Source organism: Peromyscus eremicus, chromosome 12 (assembly GCF_949786415.1).
Source record: "Peromyscus eremicus chromosome 12, PerEre_H2_v1, whole genome shotgun sequence".
Taxonomy (NCBI): Eukaryota; Metazoa; Chordata; class Mammalia; order Rodentia; family Cricetidae; genus Peromyscus; species Peromyscus eremicus.
In genome coordinates, this window is record NC_081428.1 from 11,015,184 (window position 1) to 11,036,464 (window position 21,281).

At 41.6% G+C, this 21,281-nt stretch overlaps 2 protein-coding genes across 4 annotated transcripts in view; one reads left to right on the forward strand and one right to left on the reverse strand.

The window, feature by feature from the left end:
• Positions 1-10,015: 10,015 nt before the first annotated feature.
• Positions 10,016-19,391, forward strand: Cct8 (chaperonin containing TCP1 subunit 8). 2 transcript variants are annotated; one of them, XM_059277642.1, is made up of 15 exons: positions 10,016-10,174; positions 11,594-11,684; positions 12,276-12,355; positions 13,302-13,451; positions 14,171-14,351; positions 14,460-14,521; positions 15,597-15,734; positions 16,480-16,658; positions 17,218-17,284; positions 17,356-17,443; positions 17,526-17,641; positions 17,969-18,040; positions 18,121-18,285; positions 18,565-18,684; positions 19,186-19,391. In XM_059277642.1, exons 1-15 carry the CDS (start codon positions 10,115-10,117, stop codon positions 19,261-19,263), a joined length of 1,647 nt encoding a protein of 548 aa, XP_059133625.1. In that variant the 5' UTR covers positions 10,016-10,114; the 3' UTR covers positions 19,264-19,391. The 2 variants fall into 2 exon arrangements, with proteins under 2 accessions (XP_059133625.1, XP_059133626.1); XM_059277643.1 differs by lacking the exon at positions 10,016-10,174 and adding an exon at positions 10,876-11,064.
• Positions 19,392-19,936: 545 nt separating this feature from the next.
• Usp16 (ubiquitin specific peptidase 16) overlaps positions 19,937-21,281 on the reverse strand; it is a 32,676-nt gene continuing 31,331 nt past the window's right edge. For both annotated transcript variants that reach the window (XM_059277644.1, XM_059277645.1), the window contains 2 exons: positions 20,412-20,568; positions 19,937-20,320 (listed from right to left, as the gene is read on the reverse strand). In XM_059277644.1, the coding sequence (XP_059133627.1) occupies positions 20,196-20,320; positions 20,412-20,568 (282 nt within the window). In that variant the 3' untranslated portion in view covers positions 19,937-20,195. The remainder of the gene's footprint in view (positions 20,321-20,411; positions 20,569-21,281) is intronic.

Below are 21,281 nucleotides of genomic sequence, written 5' to 3' on the forward strand. Positions count from 1 at the left end.
ACTGTCTCATGGGCTAAGTACCTACAAGAAACTATGGACCAGCTGGACATGGGACATATGCCTACGATCCCAGCATTTGGGAAGTTGAGGCAGGAGAATCACACATTAGAGATGAGCTTAAGCTACATACTATGACCTGTCTCCAAAACCCAAGCGTTGGCTGTAGCTCAGTGATGATAGAGAGCACTTATTCTGCATGTACAAAGGCCTGGGTTTGATCTTTAGCAGTGAGGAAAGAACGGAGGGAGGGAGGAAATGAATCAGGAGCTAGCTTGTATGCACCAACTAGTGAGCAGGGAAATTCTAGAGTGATTTTAATGACATGTATATGTAAAAATGTAAGACCCTCTCAAGTTTTATACTTTGGCATTATATTACTCACAGTGTGGTTGTGTTTCTTAGTTCAAGCAACAAACTGTAAATTCTGGGGCTGGTGAGATGGTTCATCAGGTAAAGGCACTTCCAGCCAAGCTTGATGGCCAGAGTTCAATCCCTAGGACCCACACAGTCAACACTGGAATCAACTCCCTCAAGTAGACATGAACACACACACACACACACACACACACACACACACACACACAGAGAGAGAGAGAGAGAGAGAGAGAGAGAGAGAGAGAATAAATAAATGTAATTAATTAAAAAAAACAAATAGTAAATTCGTCCTATGTTAAATTTTTAAAATTCTGAAATGAAGATTCTAATTTTTAAATCATCTGTTAACTTATATACTAGTAAGTTTGAAAATATGAATATCCCATTGAAATCCATCAAAGATCTAATCTAGCTTATAACAAAATCAGTCAAGATGCTTGGTTTTTGTTATTTTTGAGAAAGAGTGTCTTAGTTACTTTTCTATTGCTGTGACAAAACAACATGACCAAGGCAACTTATAAAAGAATTTCCTTGCTCTTTCACTTTCAGAGGGATATAGTCCATGATGGCAAGGCAAAGCTGAGAGCAGGAATATGGCGGCAGGAATAGCTAAGAGCTCACATCTTGATCCACACATAGGAGGCAGGAGAGAGAGCATATCAGGAATAGCATGAGTATTTTATAACTGCAAAGCTCACCCCCAGGGACACACCTCCTCCAAGGCCAGACCTCCTAATCCTTCCCAAACCTATGGGCACCATTAGCATTCAAAACACCACATAGGATTTCACTCTGCCAGGTTGGTCTGGGACTTAGCATGCAGCCTAGGCTGGTCTTGAACTCATGACAGTCCTGCCATAGCCTTCCAGTGCTGATATTATAGGCATGTATCACTGTGCCTGGTAAGATTGTTTTTAAACTGAGATAGCTGAGGCAAAAAGAGATGGAAAAGCAAGAAACTAAAGACAAATGTTCAGAATAATACAAAGAAATGTTGCGCCAAAGCCCCAGAGATGGTAAAAGTGGGCTACCCTCAGCTCTAAAACAAAAAGGTAGTTTAAGACTCATGGAGAGCATAGCATTACAAACAATGGTTGAATGACGAAACACATTTTCCTATAGATTATGTAAGAAAGATGCCATGTAATAAAATGATCTACAACCACAAAACCAGGCATACAGAAAAGACAATGATCCACTTTTCTTTTTTCAGTTGCGTGCGTGCGTGCGTGCGTGTTTGTGTGTGTGTGTGTGTGTGTGTGTGTGTGTGTGTGTGCGTGCGCGCACGCGTAGGCCAGGGGTCAACCCTTGGTACAATTCCTCAGGAGCTGTCCATCTCGTTCTTTGAGATAGGGTCTCTCACTGCCCTAGAACTTGACAATTAACCAGCAAACCCCAGGGATTCACTGTCTTCATGTCCTCAACACTGAGGTCACATATATACATGGCCTGTTTGGGAGATGAATCTCAACCCTCAAGCTTCCTTAGACTGAGCAATCTCTTCAGACTCTTTACTGTTTCTCTTCATTTTGCATATTGTAAGATATGATAGGCCAGGCGGTGGTGGCACACGCCTTTAATCCCAGCACTTGGGTGGAAGAGGCAGAGGCAGGTGGACCTCTGTGAGTTAGAGGTCAGCTTGGTCTACAGAGTTAGTTCTAGGACAGCTAAGGCTACACAGAGGAACCCTATTTTGAAAAACAAAAACAAAAGAAAAAGAAAAAAGATATTATAGAAAACAAGGCAACTTGTGGCCTGGAGAGATGGTTCAGGAGTTAAGAGCATATGTTGCTCTTGCAGAGAACCTGGGTTCACTTCACAAGCACCCATATGGCCACTGACAACTATCTGTAACTCCAGCTCCAGAGGACCAAATGTCCTCTTCTAGCCTCCATGAATGCTGCAAATATGTAAGGCATAGACAAAAATGCCAGCAAAATGCCCATACACATAAAAAAATTATTTTTAAAAGGACAATTTATCAAATTTAATTCTCCGAAGAACAAGACCTTTGATGCCTGGCTTGACCCAAAGGCAAAGTTACAAATTTATCACCGAATAAGAAGTCAGCACACGGCATCCAGAAAATTTCATTTTTAACACAGACTTCTGCAAGTAGACTTCTGAGTTTTTGGTTTGTTTGTTTGTTTGTTTTTGTTTTGTTTTGTTTTTCCTTTGAGACTGGGTTTCTCTGTGTAGCTTTGCGCCTTTCCTGGAACTCACTCTGGAGCCCAGGCTGGCCTCGAACTCACAGAGATCTGCCTGCCTCTGCCTCCCAAGTGCTAGGATTAAAGGCATGCACCACCACTGCCCAGCTGCAAGTAGACTTCTAACAGGGAGTGGAGGAAGGATGCTTAAAAGATGCGTTACCAAGTTCAAATCCAGAGTATGGATATTCCATGCAACAAACTAAGGTAGAGAACATTGAGACATGAACAAAGGCTAACAAACAAGTACCTTTAGGAATGGCTGACAGGGTACCCTCCAAAATGTTCTGAGTTCATCCCGGAACATAAAGGTAGAAAAGAAAGACAATACAGCCCACCAATAGTGACTGCACTGAGCTAGGAAGACGTAAGCCTAGGGACCAGAGCTCTGACCCCAGCACCCAGCACCCACCTCGATCCACATCTGTAACCCTGCACGGACAGGGATAGAGACAAGAGGGTTCCTAGAGTCTGCTGACTGCCAGGTCAGCTTACAGAATACAAGTTCCAGGTTCAGGGAGAACCCTGCCTCGAAGGAATACAGGAGAGAGTGATAGTGTGCACAAAGGCACAGGTACCCACCTACACATACACCTGATAACACACAAGTTCATTCATGTAAACATGACTATACTAGGGGCTGGAGAGATGACTTAGGGGTTAAGAACACTGCTGCTCTTTCAGAGGACCCTGGTGGCAGCTCACAGCCATCTGTAACTCCAGTTACAGGGGATCTGACGCCCCTTCTGGCCTCTGTGGGCACTGCACACTCACGATGCACAGACATATATGCAGGCAAACACTCATATACACAAAAATAATACAATAATTTTTAAAATTTCTTTTTTAAAATAATGACCATATTTCATTTTGTGGAGTATTTTTTTCAACATAGGTATCATCCACTGTGAGTGAAAAAATAAGTTCAGTAAAACACCAAAAGGGCATCTTTATTTGCTGATTTATTGAAAATCCTACAAGGTCAATGGCTTACAATATTTCCTGTGATGGCTTGATGAATGGAATTATTGAAGACAAATTAAAGATAATACTTGAAATTTCTTAGCAGAAAGGCTGATTGGGGTTATGTAGCTATGGTAACTGACTAAATTGCTATCCTCAACATTCCTATTTCCTTCTATCTATACTCTTGGTTCTCCCATCTTACAGTAACTCAGGGTCTGGTCAGCTGACCTACTTTGACTAAGGAGACAGCAGCAAATTTGTCAAGGTGAGTTGCACATTTCCTCTTCTCCCTTGGAATCTTCAGTTTCCTTTAGAACAAGCCCCAAAAGCGTGCTCAGGCATAAGATACTGTGAGGCAGAGCTGAACAGTCCCAGTAGAGACCTCCTCACTTGTCATCTCCAGCCAGACCACTCACCAGCCGACTGCAGATCCCTTCCCTACTCTGCAAGGCCCTGTTTTATCAACAAAACTGCCCAACCATGATGTCCTGAGGCAGGCCCCAGGACAATGGAACCAGCTGACCATGGGCTGAAATTTCTTGAAACCATGAGCCAAATAAGAATTTCCTCTCTTATGCTGATTATCTCATGTGTTTTATCATAGAAATGGAAAGGTAACCAAAACATCTCTAATGATAGGTTCTCGATGGCTGCAGTAAAAACAAATTCAGCTTTGTTTTATCTAACATATTATTACCCTTGACCCTTGGCAATGTTTTAGCAGCCAGAATTCTTTAAGAGCTGCGAAACAAGTCCATGAGGCGGTGGTCCACACCCTTGATCCCAGCACTTGAGAGGCAGAGGTAGGAGGATTTCTGAGTTTGAGACCAGCCTGGTCAACAGAGTGAATTCCAGTACAGCGGGGGTTACACAGAGAAACCCTGTCTCGAAAAACAAAACAAACAAAAGCAAACAAACAAATAAAACAAAGGCAACAAAAGAGGTGGGAAACAACTGACCAGCCAAAGCGGGTAAGATGTCGTGCAGTATGAAGCTCGAGAAATACTGACTGCTTCAGAAGAATGAGCAAGACAGGAAAGCATCCCAAAGACCTGGCATGGCAAAATGTTCCTCAGTGTGGCCAAGACTCACCACTAAACTGGAAAGAAATGGTTCTGCTCTGAAGTGGGGGTGTCCTGACGTGGACCCACGAAGCCATGCTAATGTGAGTCTCAGGAGAATGCTGTATGATCCTACAAGAGCACAGGATAGAGGCCCGCGAAGAGATGCTCTTCAGCCATCTCTCTCACCTCCGCCACCAGGCAGTTTCTTGTCGCCTCAACGTTTTAATGAGGTGTGTGTCTTCTTGCGCCCCTCTTTCCTTTGGTAACAGAACTTAAAGACATCTGGTTTCCATCTAGAGGTAGCTTGGGAAGAGGTATCATGAGGCTCGAATTTCAGGTCCCCTGGTCCCTTTCAGTATCATTCCTTTTGCCGTGGGAAATCTTGACCTCAAAGAGCCGGCACGTTTGGTTAACTGCATCATAATCTGATTATCAAAGTGTCCTGGTGCTAGATGCACACTTGTAGTCCCGGCACTTGGGAGGCAGGGGCCAGACAATCAGGAGGTAAAGGTCATTTTTGGCTACACAGGGAGTTTGAAGTCAGGCTGGGTTACATGAAGCCCTGCGGTAGTTTGAATGAAAATGGCCCCCATAGGCTCATAGATTTGAACATTTGGTCTCCAGTTAGTAGAACTGCTTGAGCAGGATTAGGTGTGGTCCTGTTGGAGCTGTGCCATTGGGGGTGGGCTCTGAGGTTTCAAAAGCCCACACCATTCCCAGTCTTTCTGCTCTTGCTTGTGGATCCAACATAAACTCTCTCTCTCTCTTTTTTTTTTAAGATTTATTTATTTATGTATATAAGAGCTCTACTTGGGTGTAGTGCCTGCATGAGAGTAGAGAGCCTCAGAGAGAAGAGGAGGGTGTCTGATCCCATTGTAGATGGTTGTGAGCCACCATGTGGTTGCTGGGAATTGAACTCAGGATTTCTGGAAGAGCAGCCATCTCTGAGCCATCTCTCCAGCCCCAAACACAAACTCTCAGCTACTGCTCCAGTACTGCTCCATGCTTGCCTGCCTGTCTACCTGCCTGTTATCATGTTCCCCGTCACAATGGTCATGGACTCACCCTCTGAAATTTTAAGCCCCAATAAATTCTTCCTCCTATAGGCTGCCTGGGTCATGCTGTCTCTTCATAGCAATGGAAAAGTAACCAAGACAAAGCCTGTCTCAAAAAGTAAAACAGGAATCAAGTGTTTTCTCTTTAACCAGGACAGTCCTTTAAGACTTGACTTTGGACTGGCCTTATGACCTGGGTGCTTGACAGAAACTAAGCCAATGAGATGGTGAGGCTAAAATCTCTTCCCTGGGGAGACAGAGAGTAACATCTACTCCTCCTCCCAAGGTCCCAGTGACAAATGGAGGCAAGAGTCTACCAAAGTTCACTCTGAGGAACCAACGAGTTTATTAGGCTTCCTTACAGAGCCGAGGTGAGGGGTTACTTACAGGGGTGTGGACACTCCTCCCCCAACCAGCCCACCTGGAAAGCCTTGCCCAGCAGGGAAGAGGGCACACAGACCCTTGCTCTATTCTTCCCTTGCCTCGTCCAGGTCATGTGCAGCATTGCCAGCTGGTAGGGAGCAGCTGGATACAAGAGAATCTCATGCCCTACTCCAGGCTTCTACTCTTGGGTGTATAAAGGGTCAACCATTCCTGCTGGGGACACAAGTGAACTCCCCAAGATAGCCGTTGCTTGGTCCAAAAGACAACCTCTCAAGACAGATGGACATGTTAATCTGTAGCTCACTGTCCTCCCAACCTCATCCCCAAGCCACAGAGACTGGGCAAGGATGGGGAGGATGGATTACAGGTATATTAAGAAATAAAAGTGAGCCAGGCACAGTGGTGCCCTCCTTTAATCCCAGCACTCTGGAGGCAGAGGCAGGCAGATCTCTGTGAGTTCTGGGCCAGCCTGGTCTACAGAGCGAGTTCCAGGACAGGCTCCAAAGCTGCACAGAGAAACCCTGTCTTAAAAAACAAAACAAAACAAAACAAAAAATAGTATTCACTCTTAACCATTGAGCCATCTCTTCAGCCCTAGACCCTGTCTCTTAAATAAATAATAATAATAATCGAAGCAAACAAAAAAGAGCAAGGAAAAAGTAAACAGTGAACCAGTGCTTACCGATCTTGAGTTGGCTTATACTTACCCAAGTCCATAGTGGTATTCTTCCTGAATGGGGCAGAGGGAGCCAAAAGCCCTGTATTCCAAGACCATTAGTTTGTTCCTGAAGGCTGGAGGCTGGATTTTCAGTTGTTAATAGGGCAGTTCTCAACCTCCTTAAGGCTGCAATCCTTTAATACAGTTCCTCATGTCGTGGTGAGCCCCACCCCAAAACTATTTTCACGGCTACTTCTTAGCTGTCATTTTGCTAATGTCATGAATCGTACTGTAAATATCTAATACACAATCCCCAAAGGGGTCGCGACCCTCAGGTTGAGAACCACTGTGTTAGTGGCATGAGGCTCTTGAATTTTGATTGTAGAAACCTTGATTTCCTGGGTCTTTTATAAACTTTTATAAAAGTTTCCTGCTGTGTTCTGCTGTCTGTTTACCTGTGTGATAAGTAGATGAGAATAGACACCACATCTTCCCTGTACTAGTTTGCTCTAACAAAATACCACCCCGGGTAGCTCACAAATGACAGAATTTCATTCCTCCGTCTTGGGGGCTGAGAAACCCAAGATCCAAGTGTGGATAGGTACAGTCAAAGTCTACTTTCTGATTCTTAGGTGCCATCACACGATGGAAGAGCAACAAGTTCCCTTAAGTGTATTTTATAAAGGTGACAATCCGCTCCAAAGGGTTTTCTCTTATGAACCAATTACCTACCCAAAGGTTTCACCTTGGTGGTGGTTAGGATCTCAGCATGTGAATTTTAGGATACTAACATTTCGATTCCCATTTGCTGTAGAGTAGTCCACCTGGTAATTAGATATGAAGCTCTTATTCCATTCAATATCCAACTGTAAGTTCAGTTCATATAGTGCTTACCTTCTGGTTGAGAAAGAGTTTTGCTCTTGCAGCTATGTGACATGTGATGAAGACGGGCAGAAGCCATCAGAATGATAACCAGGAACATTTAGGGACTAGTCTAAGGCTTGTGGAGGAAAATGTTATGCTTACTTATGTGGCGTTAACTCAGCCAAAGGAGAGGTAAAGATTTGCTAAGTAAAGACATCAGGGACAACTGGCCTCTCAGGCTTTACACATTAGAACCACTGTAATATCACATATCATGGAGGCCTCCAGAGAGCCCTGCTGAAAGAATGAAACAAGGAATGAAGAAAACAGAGTGAGCTCTTTTGACTACCGTGGCTAGACGACACAGAGTAAAACCAAGCAGGAAAAGATACCAGTGTAACAAGCAGGGGCTAGGACCTGGGCTGGAGTCACACTAACGGTTTTCTTGTCTGGATGACACATGTCCGACTTAAACCCAGCAGAAATTCTCCCCTTGGTATCTCGACTCCGTAATTATAAATACAGTTTCACCCAAATTACATAGAATTAACAAATCTTCATTTAAAAGGAAGCATTGGCAATTAAAATCTAATTCCTTGACAAAATAACATACAGTAGATTTAAAACCTTCCCATTTACTGTTTGTTACAATTAATGCAAGGTCAATTTTTATTATAAGCTTTTAATAAAAATTCATCAGTTATCTTGAACCCAAGTTTGGTTTTTCATGATCTAGTCATTAAATTTTGCCAAGACTTAATTCCTCATCATCACTTTTAATGAATCAGGTGTCATTTTAAATCCCCTTTTGCTTTCATGTCATAAATGCTCATAAATGATATTCTCTGAGTTTTAATTTTGTTAGCTAATCCATGAGAAAATCTTGGACTGTCCTCCCGTCCAGGTCTCATCTACTCTGCAGTCAGAGAACCCCTATATATGCTTTAAAATAGAGAGCCCATCAATGATCTTTTGTTTATCGTATTTATCAATGGTTGTTAGCATTATAAATCAGATAAACTACTAACCGTTAATTTAAAAATGTAACAGTGAACACTGCAGGCTAACATAATGTTATTGAAAATAACTTCTTTGAAGAGTGACAGTCACAATTTTTTCCAAATATTTTATATGTGGCTTAATGGAAGACAACTTGCCTTATGCTGTTCTCACTCATACTGTGAAATACTGAACAGCGAGTTGGCTTCAGAACTCTCCACAAGAAGAGAGGAGACACCTCCGTATTAGTATGAAAATACTTTCAGCCTAATGGACCCTCAAAGGGTCTTGGAGAGCCTCAGAGCTGTCTAAACCAAACTTTGAGAACCACCAATTTCTTGCAATGTCTTCCAATATAGACGGTTCACTTACCATGTCATGTTAGATGGCAAGAAATTATTATTTTCATGATTACATATTTTAAATGCTTATTAGAAAAAAACTGCAATTGATAGTAATTGCATTTAGAAAAAGCTGCAATTATGTCAAAGGCACAATGAATCTGTCCCAATTTAAAGAAAACCTTAATTTCTACATGTCCAGAAGACTCACAAAAACGTTTCAAATTGTCTGCATTTTCTGTATTTTTCACCATAAGACTGTTTTACTTTTTCTGTGAAAACTATTTTTTTTTTCCCGAAACAGGGTTTCTCTGTGTAGCGTTGGCTGTCCTCGAATTCACTCTGTAGACCAGGCAGGCCTCGAACTGAGATCCGGTTCTCTGACTCCCGGGTGCTGGGATTAAGGGCGCCACCACCCACCGCCTTGGAAAAGACAAACAAACAAAGCATACAAAATGCTTAAATATGCACACTCCGCAATCAGCCAGCCCGGGTGGAAGTCCTCACTTTAATATTTGTTTGGCTTGGTGACCCAGAGCATATCACTAAGAAAGTGAACATCAATTTCCCATCTATAAAAGGGAGATAATATTCATTTGTAAGTGTGACCAATAACGAAGATAACTACACTTAGGCAAACCACATAGACGTGCCTACACATGGGCACCCACATGTTGCAATCCTTGTTACCCTTTTAATTATCACCTTCAAGCCTTCAGTGCTTCCTACAGTGCCCAACACATAAGGGTAGTTTGCAGGGACGGAGGGCAGGTTCGCTTGGAGAGGAAAAGGACAAGGCAAGCCTGTCCTGCTGGATCTGCAGGATTCAGCGCAAACGAAGGTTAAGAAGTAGGCTGTCCGCCTCAGACATTGCCACAAGCCAAATGTCCAGGCCACAGTTTACTTCGAACAAGGGGACTGTGGCGCACGCGCGGGGTGCGCGCGCTCGGCGCTCGCTCGGCGCTCGGGGCTCGGCGCTCGGCCTCATCGTTCGACCTGATCGGGGATCTACAGCTTGGGTCTGGCCGCCGGAGCCCCTCTAGCGGTCGCCCCACTCTCGTTCTCGCGGTACTTCAGGAGAGCTGGTGCGTGAAGGGGCGGGGCGACCGGGGATAGGGACGACGCAAGGCCGCGTTTCCCAGCAGGCTGTGCGCGCCCCTGGCTTCCTCCGAGCGCGTGAGCGGTGGACTGCGGGCTGGCCATGGCGCTTCACGTCCCCAAGGCCCCGGGCTTTGCCCAGATGCTCAAGGATGGAGCAAAAGTAGGTGACACCGAGGATGCGGCCGCAGAGCGGGGCCGGCGCTTGCGGCGCTTGCGGCGCCCGCGGAAGGGCTGCGGGCGTGAGGCTGCGCCGCGATCCGGGAAAGAGAAGGTTCTGGAAAGGGAGGTGTGCGCTGCATGCCTGGCCGCCGGGTCCCGTGGGTCCCGTGGGTCCCGTGGGTCCCGTGGGCACGCCTGTGACCTCCCCGATCGGGGTGGACCCGAAGTCGGGCCGGGACAAGGCTGCGGGTTCGCATCCCAGCCCTGCATGCCTGGAGCCGTGGCATGGCGCTCCGGGGCCCCGCCCTGAACGGGAGCCGGCGGTGCAGTTGATGGACCGGGAAGCCGGTTGGTGGGCGTACGGCCCCGGGGACAGGAGCCCGGCCCGGCCCGGCCTAGCAGCCACTGGGCCTGCTCATGGTTGCTTCCTTCCCAGTGAGAGACATGACTCCCTCCGTAGATACCTGATCCCAACTTAGGTTTTATACCGAAAACCTACCTCTCCGGGTCATGTCGTCTTGATCTTTTCTAAATTGAGGAGGCTGGGCCAAAAGATGTTAATATATTCGAATTCCGGCTATTCCGCAGTGTAGCCCACAGGATAAGTGAGGCCGCAGCCCAGATGAAATAGTGTTCCCTCTTGAACATGATTTCAGAAGTGATTTTTTTTTTTTTGGTGAAGTATCACGCTGCCTGTGGAGTCTTTTGCCGAGAGATGTTCAAGCTGCCAGATAATTTCGTCTTGTTTTCCATATTACTGAGACTTGTAGAAATAGATAAGTGAATTGAATTTAAGGTCTTAGGGGAAATCGAGGACCCTTAACAGTTTTAGAGAGCATTTTGGTGGTAACTTGGGCACACGAAATGGATGTCAGAATGTAATGTAAGTTGGTAAGTTCTGGAAAATGATATTGGTGATTCCCTTTGCGGCAGGGTGGGGTATCATAGCTTCCCATTTGGGTCTACCTCCCTCACTTAGATTGAGAAAATGGTACATGTAAAGCATTTGTCTCACTTAGAGACTGGTATTTTAACTGAGGTAATGTTATGTAAATTCGTACTAAGAGTACTTGAAGACAACCTGTAAGTCCCCAAAAGAATTTCGAATTAAAAGCTAGTACTGATTGACTTGGAGTGTAGCTTCATGGTAGATTGATTTTTTTGGGTTCAATCCCTGGGTAAGAGTGGGAGGGAAGAATAGTTCTTCAGTAGATGTTTCTAAATAATTTGTCAAGTAGCAAGTGTTAGTTACCTGGGCCTTGTACTAAGTTAGGGGGAAACTTAAGGCTGTTTGGACTCCAGATTCCATGTGCTAAATGCTTGTGTGATCCTGGAACTTTATTAGAAACATGATGAACAGAGATATCCTGTGTTTGAAAGTACTTCATGATCCGATTTAAGCAGATGTTTTCTTTTGCAGCATTTTTCAGGATTAGAAGAGGCTGTGTATAGAAATATACAAGCTTGCAAGGAGCTTGCTCAAACTACTCGTACAGCATATGGACCAAATGGTAATGGCCAAATTCAGGCTATAAAAGGCATGGTGGTGTACTTGTGTTAGCTCCTGTCACGTGTTTATCCTGAGGGTGTTAAATGCACAGGGTAGTTCTTGCAAGTTTCGTAGTTGATAGCACTGGTGTGCTTCTAACTTTCAATCAGAAATTCAGCTTTCTAGAAAAATCAAAAAATGATACTGTTATCCTATTACATGATAGGAAAATTATAGTACTTTCACTATTGACATAGCTGTTTATAATGGAAAAGGCTGAGCAGTTTCAAAAATTGACAGTTTAAGGAAACTCTTATCTTTAACCACAAGTTGAATTAGATACAGACTAGAAGATTAAGCATAAGACCAAATGTGGTTCTAAGTATATTAATTTTGTATGTGTTAATTCCTATTTATTGAGCGCTTTCTACATGCTAAGCATGTGGATGTTTAGTCAGGGAAAGCCCATGGGCTGTGTGGTAGTTCTGAAAATACAGATAATATGTGCGTAGGGTTCATCAGTACAACTTCTGAACCATGTTTTTCCTGGGTTATTTAGGAGAATATCTAAATAATAATGGATTTTTTTTTTTCATTGCAACTGTGTTTTGAGGAATGAATAAAATGGTCATCAATCGCCTGGAAAAGCTCTTTGTGACAAATGATGCGGCGACTATTTTAAGAGAGCTAGAGGTAAGTTTTTCCAAAACCACCCCCCAAAAAAACAGTTCTAACATAGATGAAGCCTTATTTCAATTAGATGATAGAGGGCTGCTGCTTCCTCAAGCTTATTGTGAAGATTTATAAGTGACCAAAACAGTTTACCATTGTGGCTACTCAAAAAACTGTCCTAAGTTGTTATTTTATGGAGGGCTTGTGGAGTATTGCTATGACTAACAGTCTTCATTCTGTAGATTGATACTAATGCAAAGTTTCTCATGATATAAAAATAGCTAGTAAATATTGATGCTTTGTTTAAGAACCCATTGGAATTTTGCTTTCTTTTGCAGCAGGTTTGATGTTGAAGAGTCTGTAGAACAGATACTTAAAGCAGGGAGGGATAAGAGGGATGTTTGACACCCGTTTCTCATCCTATTAAACCTTGTAGTTTTATGAGTACATGCTCAGACTTGGGAAATTTTCGCGTCCCGAGTGCTGAGATTAAAGGTGTTTGCCATCATGCCCAGCTAAGTATTTTTATTTAAACATTAGAAAGTCAACACATGGAGAGAATTGGCGGGACATTGTGTCAGACATAACATGGAGGAGGGATGGGAGTCAGAGATGATGCTAGAGTTTTTTATGCCAGGTGGATGAGAAGATGACAGTTGAAAAGTGTACGCCATCATACCCAGCTTCTCTTCTAAAGACTGCTCAAAATTGCTGAGTTTAATAGCTGGAAATACTTTCTTTTCTAATTTAGGTATAAATGTGCTAGGCTTGTGGAACTGTGTGTAGTGGATGATTGTCAGCTGTGCTTTGAAATTGTTTTCATTTGGACTGATAGGCAACAGTTGTAACTGATAGAATGGCATTTACCTGCCCTCCAGGGAAGTTAGTCTATTAAGAAATGGAAATGAATGACTTTCTGTTCCTCTTAAGTATAAAATGTTTTCACTCGATAATCCCTTTATATCAGGTACAACATCCTGCTGCAAAAATGATTGTGATGGCCTCTCATATGCAAGAACAAGAGGTTGGAGATGGCACCAACTTCGTTCTGGTATTTGCTGGAGCTCTTCTGGAACTAGCCGAAGAACTTCTGAGGATTGGTCTGTCAGTATCAGAGGCAAGTATTCACTTTATACTTTAATTAGAGTTGATTACTTGTGTGTTGCCACTTAAAGTTTAAGGTTCAGGACTAGGGTAAAAGCACTCAAGGGCAAGCACAAGGACCTGAGTTCAAATCCCTAGAACCCATGTATTGCTCAGGGATGCTTGTAATCCCAGCATTGTAGGAGGGACGGAGACAGAAACATCACTGGAACTTGCTGATCGGCTGCTTAGCTTCAGATTGAGAGTCTGTCTAAAGGGAATATGTCAGGGAGAGAGCAGGACACCTGAAATCTCCTTCCAGCCACCATGCTTGTATACATCTAGATATTTATATAGGCATACACTGTACACATACTTCACACTTCTCCCATGTGTGTACATTTACCATATACAAATGAATACTTTTAAAATAAACTTGAAATCCACTAGTAATAGCTAACATTGAGTAGCTTCCAGTATGCTTAGACATGGCCATATGCTTCACATGTGTAATTTTTGTCCTCAGAAGAATCCTATTGCTAAGCCTTCTTAAATTCAATTCTATTTCATATGAAGAAAGAGATAGAAAAATCTTGCCCAAGGTCCTATAACCTGTAAGTGGTAGAATCAGGTTTGAAATTTGTGTTGTCATCTTGCCATTTTATGGTGACTTATTCTGGTAACCCAATAAATATGGGTATTATCAACATAAAATTATGTCTGTTAAACTAAGTATTTTTCTTCACGGTTTAGGTAATATCAGGCTATGAAATAGCTTGCAAAAAAGCTCATGAGATTCTTCCGGATTTGGTATGTTGTTCTGCAAAGAACCTTCGAGATGTTGATGAAGTCTCATCTCTGCTTCGAACCTCTGTAATGAGTAAGCAGTATGGCAATGAAGCATTTCTGGCCAAGCTTATTGCTCAGGCATGTGGTAAGTTATACCAGTAAACGAAAAAATCCAAAATACATTATCTTTAATTGTGACTGAGCTATCTTCTTTGTTGTCTTAAAAAAAATATATGTTTCATTTTCTTGACAGTATCTATTTTTCCTGATTCTGGCAATTTCAATGTTGATAATATCAGAGTGTGTAAGATTCTGGTAAGTTTCAAAAATACATTACCATTATCCAAATAGGTCTTAGAAGGGAGTTGTTGTTTTTGCAGTACTAGGGATTGAACCCAGAGCTTTGCACATGCTGGGGAATTACTCTACAGTGGAGCTGCATTCCCAGTCCAAGATCCCATTTTGCCTATTCCCCTGCTCCAAAATTGTTTTACTCTTTTTTTTTTTTTTTTTTTTAATGTGCAAGTCTCTTGCCAGCCCTTTGTCTGTGTACATGCATGCAATTCCCATGGAGGCCAGAAGAGGGCATCAGATCCCTCTGGGACTGGAGTTACAGATGGTTTTGAGCTACCCTGTGGGTTTTAGTAATCAAATCTGGGTCCTCTGGAAGAGCAACCAGTGCTCTTAACCACTGAGCCATCTCTGTACCCCTAAGTTTTACCCTGTTACAGACTTTGTACTTAATTTACTATCTTTTTAAGGCAGAGGTTCTCAATCTTCCTAATGCCACGACCCTTTAATACAGTTCCTCATGTTGTGGTGACCTCCAACCTTAAAATTATTTTGTTGCTACTTCATAGGTTTAATTTTGCTACTGTTATAAATCATGTAAATATCTGCTATGCCGGCTATCTGATATGCAGCTCCCAAAAGAGTTGTGACCCACAGGTTGAGAACCGCTGTTTTAAGGCATCCTTTTATATCTTTTTGTTTTATTAAATTATGTTGCTACCTATTAGAGTGTATTTTCTTGTGAAGTCATCATTTCCCCCTGATTCTTAGGGATTGGAATACTGTCATAGGGGCTGGAGAGATGGTTCACCTTTGATAAAATCTTGTTTTTCTATTCTGTTTGTAGTAGCAATTCCACCTGGTACATTAGTGCCAAGTGCTTGGTGATTTTAAGCAAATAAATGGCTTGGTTGCTAACTACCTTGGTTTTCCCAATACCCTGAAGTGCCTTCCCTCCATAATAGTGGCTTATTCTGTAGTGCTTCCAGCCTTGAGAAGAATTGTTTGTTTATGCCCACCATCTGATCCTTTTAGCCTTAGTGTGCTGCTTTAGTTTAAAACTTGACTCCAGTGACAGTTTCAGTGTTTGACTCCTTAGGGCTCTGGTATCTATTCATCTTCAGTATTGCATGGCATGGTTTTTAAGAAGGAAACCGAAGGTGATGTAACATCTGTCAAAGATGCAAAAATAGCGGTGTACTCTTGTCCATTTGATGGCATGATAACAGAGACTAAGGTACGTGATTGAAAAGTACATTTGGGTTGAGGTGGCATTAGCTCTGAAGCCAGTAATAAGAAACTGAAAATTGTCGAATTAATTTTTTTCAGAGCATGAATATGTGCTTCAGCTACCAAATACTAAACTAGAAGCATTGTGTGGTAGCAGTATTTGTGTTCATACATACATTTCCTTCATATTTAAGCAGTGTTAATACTGAGCATCTTGTATGTTCTTGGTGAAATCACTTTTTCTGAATGTTGACATTCTTTTATTAAAATGCTAATAATGTGAAATTTTTAAATTAGTCTTTAAAACTACATGTTTTGGATTCATAAGTAGCTGGATTTGTGCCAAACATTCTTGGCAGATTCAAGTTGTTGATTTTTGCAGGAATGAGGGGAGAACAGTTGTGTAGTCAGTGTTTCAAGGAAAATTTGAGGATAAATTGTTTTGGTGGTACTAATCAGTATTTGAAAAAAAAGATACATATCTGCCTGCCATTTCTAAAGGAGCAGTGTTATCTTTAACTTTGCATCAGTGTGCCTGTCACAGCGCAAATGCATTTGCTTTGTGATAAGGAAGTACAGGAACAAGCTAAGGATCTAAATTTAATACATGTTATGTATTTTGTTTTATAATAAAGCATTGGTTTTCACATTTTCTCTCAGGTCTTTAAATTACCAGGTAAAACATTATCTTACAGTTTTGTAACACCAAAGTCATGAAATGGTTTTAAAGAGAGAGCTTGATTGTTTTGCAGGGAACAGTGCTGATAAAGACTGCTGAAGAACTGATGAACTTTAGTAAGGGAGAAGAAAATCTTATGGATGCACAAGTGAAAGCTATTGCCGCCACTGGTGCGAATGTCATAGTGACAGGTGGCAAAGTGGCAGACATGGCTCTCCATTATGCTAACAAGTACAATGTCATGTTGGTGAGGTAAGAGCTACATCTGTAAATGATACTAAAAATTCTTGGAGAAATGCTAAGCAAATTATATAAATTGAAGATAGGGGGAAATTAGGGTTACTAAGTAATGCTGTAAATGTTTACTTACTTCATCTGAGACAGGTTCTTACTGTGTAGCCCTGGCTAGCCTGGAACTCCGTGTAGATTCAGTTCCCCCTTCCTCTCCTCCCAATGCTGAGGTTAAAGATGTGCAGTTACACTGGCCCCAGCTTTCGTATCCTTAGCTGCCATACACTTCAGATGTGGCATTGCTCGATAGTTTGTTACATTCACAAAGTTGGTAATCAGTATCTTGGCGTCCTAACTTGGTGCAGTACAGATATGTTCAGTTAGAATACAGTAAAGCAATATTTCTTAATGGTGTTTTTGTTGAGACAGCCCTGGCTGACCTTGAAGTCAGAGAGATCTGCCTGTCTCCTGACTTACAGAATTAAAGGCGTGCAGCACCTTGTCCAGTTTATTTTTGCTGTTCTCTGCATTTTATGTTAATAAGATTGAATTAAAATTTCTTTTTTTTTTCCTTTTGAAGGCTGAACTCAAAGTGGGATCTCAGAAGACTCTGTAAAACAGTTGGTGCTACAGCTCTTCCTAGATTGGTATGTATTTTGGAAAATAGAAGATAAGTGAACACATTTGAATTTTTACTACAAGGATCATTTTCTTGTAGACTCCTCCTGTTCTTGAAGAAATGGGACATTGTGACAGTGTTTACCTCTCAGAAGTTGGAGACACACAGGTGGTTGTTTTTAAGCATGGTATGTAATGATGGTAAGGTATGATTTGTACAATTATGGGGCGTGTTTTCTTTTATCTAATCTACAAATTATTTATTGGCAGAAAAAGAAGATGGTGCCATTTCTACTATAGTTCTTCGAGGCTCTACAGATAATCTGATGGATGATATAGAAAGGGCAGTAGATGATGGAGTTAATACTTTCAAAGTTCTCACAAGGGTCAGTATTTGCAGTTTCAGAAATTTGTGGTTTCTTGAAAACACAATTGGCAGATTCAAACATGAGAACATCAAGATGTATAATTTAACACAGTGGTTGCTAATGAATATGTTACCTTCGAAAACTAATTGTCCAGTAGTGAAAGTAGCAGACAAAACTATTCCTGAGTGGACTGCCTCCCATCGCTGAAGCACTATCAGTGCTGTATTTAGGGGTTCCTAGTCTTGTTTTCACAAGTCACTTGATTTCACTTAATGTATACTTAAATTTTGAGTAGTGGTGCTATAAAAACTGAATACTCCATTTTAGTGTTTTACTTTTTTATAGGATAAGCGTCTTGTACCTGGAGGTGGAGCAACAGAAATTGAATTGGCCAAACAAATCACATCATATGGAGAGGTATAACTTTTTCTACAGAAACTGTCTTTCTGTCTATTTCTTTCCTAATAAAATGCATTGATAAACACATTTTGTTTTAGACATGTCCTGGACTTGAACAGTATGCTATTAAGAAGTTTGCTGAAGCATTTGAAGCTATTCCACGGGCACTGGCAGAAAATTCTGGTGTGAAAGCCAATGAAGTTATCTCTAAACTTTATGCAGTGCACCAAGAAGGAAACAAAAATGTGGGATTGGATATTGAGGTATTTGTTAAAAGTTTAATTTTTGTGACTATAGAGTCTGAACATAGAAGTAGCATGTGTAAAAAGGGGGAATTGTTGCAAAATAGCTGTTTGGTTTTCCAAGTAATTTTTGAATTTTTAAGTTTATCTGCCAGAAGAGATTTTAGTTTTATTGACAGCTTTGGGGTGAGGCTGTATAAAATACTTTATAGTGTTTTTTTTATAGTATTTTTTAAAGTTTTTCATGTTGAGTATAAACATTTTCACATGCAAGAAATTAACATAGCTTTGTGTTGACAGGCTGAAGTTCCAGCTGTAAAGGATATGTTAGAAGCCAATATTTTAGATACTTACTTGGGAAAATACTGGGCTATTAAATTGGCCACTAATGCTGCAGTCACTGTGCTTAGAGTGGATCAGGTGAGTGAAAAATGACAATTGAATCTTTAAAAAGTGGGGTTTACACTCCTTTAATCTCAGCACTTGGAGGCAAAGGCAAGCAGCTCTGAGTTCCAAGCCAGCCTGCTCTACAGAGCAAGACTTTGTCTCAAAAATGAGTAGGTTTTCAGGTTCGGGAGACAGCTCGCTCAGATGGGAAAGCTTACTCTGCAAGCATGAGGACCTAAGTAAGAAGGTCATAGTCAGGTACAGTGGTACATCTGTAACCTCACTGCTTGGCTTGGAATGTCAGAAGCAGGCAAATCCCAGAGAGACTCAGCACTGGCTAAACAGGACAGTCTAGCTAAAACTTTCAGGTTCAACAGAAGTTGTATGGAGAGTGACAAGAAGCAGTGGGACACGTGGAAATTTGCATGGGGCTTAATAGTAGACTTTCATAGTAGATACAGCACTCCTGATGGATAGAGTGGGAATTCTAACAATGGCATTGTTGTGTACTTAACTTGGGTTTTTGTTGTTCAGATCATCATGGCAAAACCAGCTGGTGGGCCCAAACCTCCAAGTGGAAAGAAAGACTGGGATGATGACCAGAATGACTGAGTGACTTTTCTTGTAGGTGAAGAGTTTTATTTGTAGAGTGGAACTTCCCTGATCTTTTCTTAGTCTCCTTAAATTAAGTATTTGTGTTTGTACTCTGCTGGGTAGTAAAATAAATGTGTTACTGTTAACCTCTCTGGTCAATTGCTGCTTGTGTCAACCTTTTTAAACACAAACTATAAGCAGGGAAAGTCACTTACATGACTGTTTTGTTTACCTGGTCTGCTTTTGAAAATAAATTGCTATAAGCACCGTACCATGTATCTATGTTTTTGGGAGTTGCTTTCTACAAGGGAGTGATAGTTTAAATGGTTGTTAACTGGAGACCAAAAGAGGCTGAAAACATTTTTTAAGAAATGACTAGATTTCCAAAGTTGTTCCCCCCAACCCACAGCTTCGAAAGCCTTTCCACCACATATTGGCTGACTTGACAAGATTTTGCTGGCATATGGAGATAGCACTTAGTCCACAGCACAACTATGAGATTGCATCATGTCTACCCAGGTCAGCTGAACCATAGTACAGTTTGTGCACACTGGCACTAATCACAACTGCAAACATAACCTAATGTAATTTTTAAAGGCTAGATCTGATGGTGGACAATCCATAATCTCAACACTAGAAAAATGAGACATTAAGGTGTTGCCAGTAGGAATACAGTAATATATAACTTAAGTTTTGGGGATATCAGTTTATTGATGTGTCGAGAACTACCACCCAGTCAGATTAAGCACAGGACTTTAGTAATAAAAATCAGTATGACAATACAAAAACCGTTGTGAATTAAGTATTTTCCCATAAGTATTTAAATAAACATGATTGTTTTTGTCATTTAGGTGAACATAATTTATAGTTAGTTAACTTTTTATTGTTATTTTTGTTAAATAGCCAGTATAAAAGCCATAGGTGTATTTCCAGAGAAAGCACTTTTGTTATTACAGTATTCTCTCATAAAATAGGAGATATGCTTGTGAGTTGAGTACTTTAGTTACAGGCACAGCTTGCACATGTGTGTCACTGATGTGAAACCACTGCCCTTTCGTTGATTCCATTTCACAATCTGTTAGGAAATACAAAAGGAAAGATTCAGGCTAGTTGTTTTTGGCTTTGGCGTAATCTGCAAAATATCTTAGTTATCCAAGATAACTTACCTTGTGGAATGTCACCATGAAGAACAAGATTAGAGAGATGACTACTTGCAGTTCTTGCCTTGGCATAGGCAGTATAATGCCCTGACCTCATAGTACCACTGTGTTCAACAACTCCATATAAGGAATACAATACTCTGGTACTTTCTTCCACAACATTCTTTAAAAAAAAAAAAAAAAAAAAAAGAATATAATCCAGTGTTATTCTTACCCCATTTATACAGATGCCCTTGGCAAGACACATTCACAGCATGTCTTTATCACACCTCTCTGATCTCAGCCCACAGAGATATTCCCACCTTTATCAGAAAGTTACAGTTGTTGGTTCCATGGTGCAAAAACTAGGTCATGGGGCACATGATGTAATCATCATTAAATGGTACAGATAATAGCTGAATTCCACAGTTAAAGGCCTCATGAGAATTCCTTGATACCCTTGGCCATCATCCTGGTTCTGCCACCAATGTAAACCTTGTAAAAGGCTAACATTTAGGTTATGCTATAAAAACTACTTGCATTTTAGTTTCCCACCCAGAGTGGAGGCTGCTTATTAAGACCATAGGTACCACAGGTCTTGATAAATGGAAAATCCCTCAGGCCAGGGCTATCTTTGTGCTCTTGTTGAAAGCGTCACTGTTCCAACAGTCCTACTCGGCATTCTGTACCTCCTTTCTTTACCTTGCCAAGTCCTGCATTTCCCCAGAGAGGTACGTACGAGCCCTGGTGACATGCATGGAGATTTCAGTGCCATTCCATTTCAGCCATAATGGACTGGATTTTGGACTAGTTAGTCCGAGGATCTTAACCAGCCCAGTCTCTATAGTGGTCTATTCCCCCAACTCTCACTTCAACTACTTGTGCTCTTTAACCTTA

Bases quoted from the DNA above. Each gene is read 5' to 3' on its own strand.
- Cct8 (XM_059277642.1), top strand. From the start codon at position 10,115: ATGGCGCTTCACGTCCCCAAGGCCCCGGGCTTTGCCCAGATGCTCAAG. The intron at 14,352-14,459 runs GTAAGTTATACC...TTTTCTTGACAG, and splicing joins GCTTATTGCTCAGGCATGTG to TATCTATTTTTCCTGATTCT. The intron at 18,286-18,564 runs GTATTTGTTAAA...TTGTGTTGACAG, and splicing joins ATGTGGGATTGGATATTGAG to GCTGAAGTTCCAGCTGTAAA.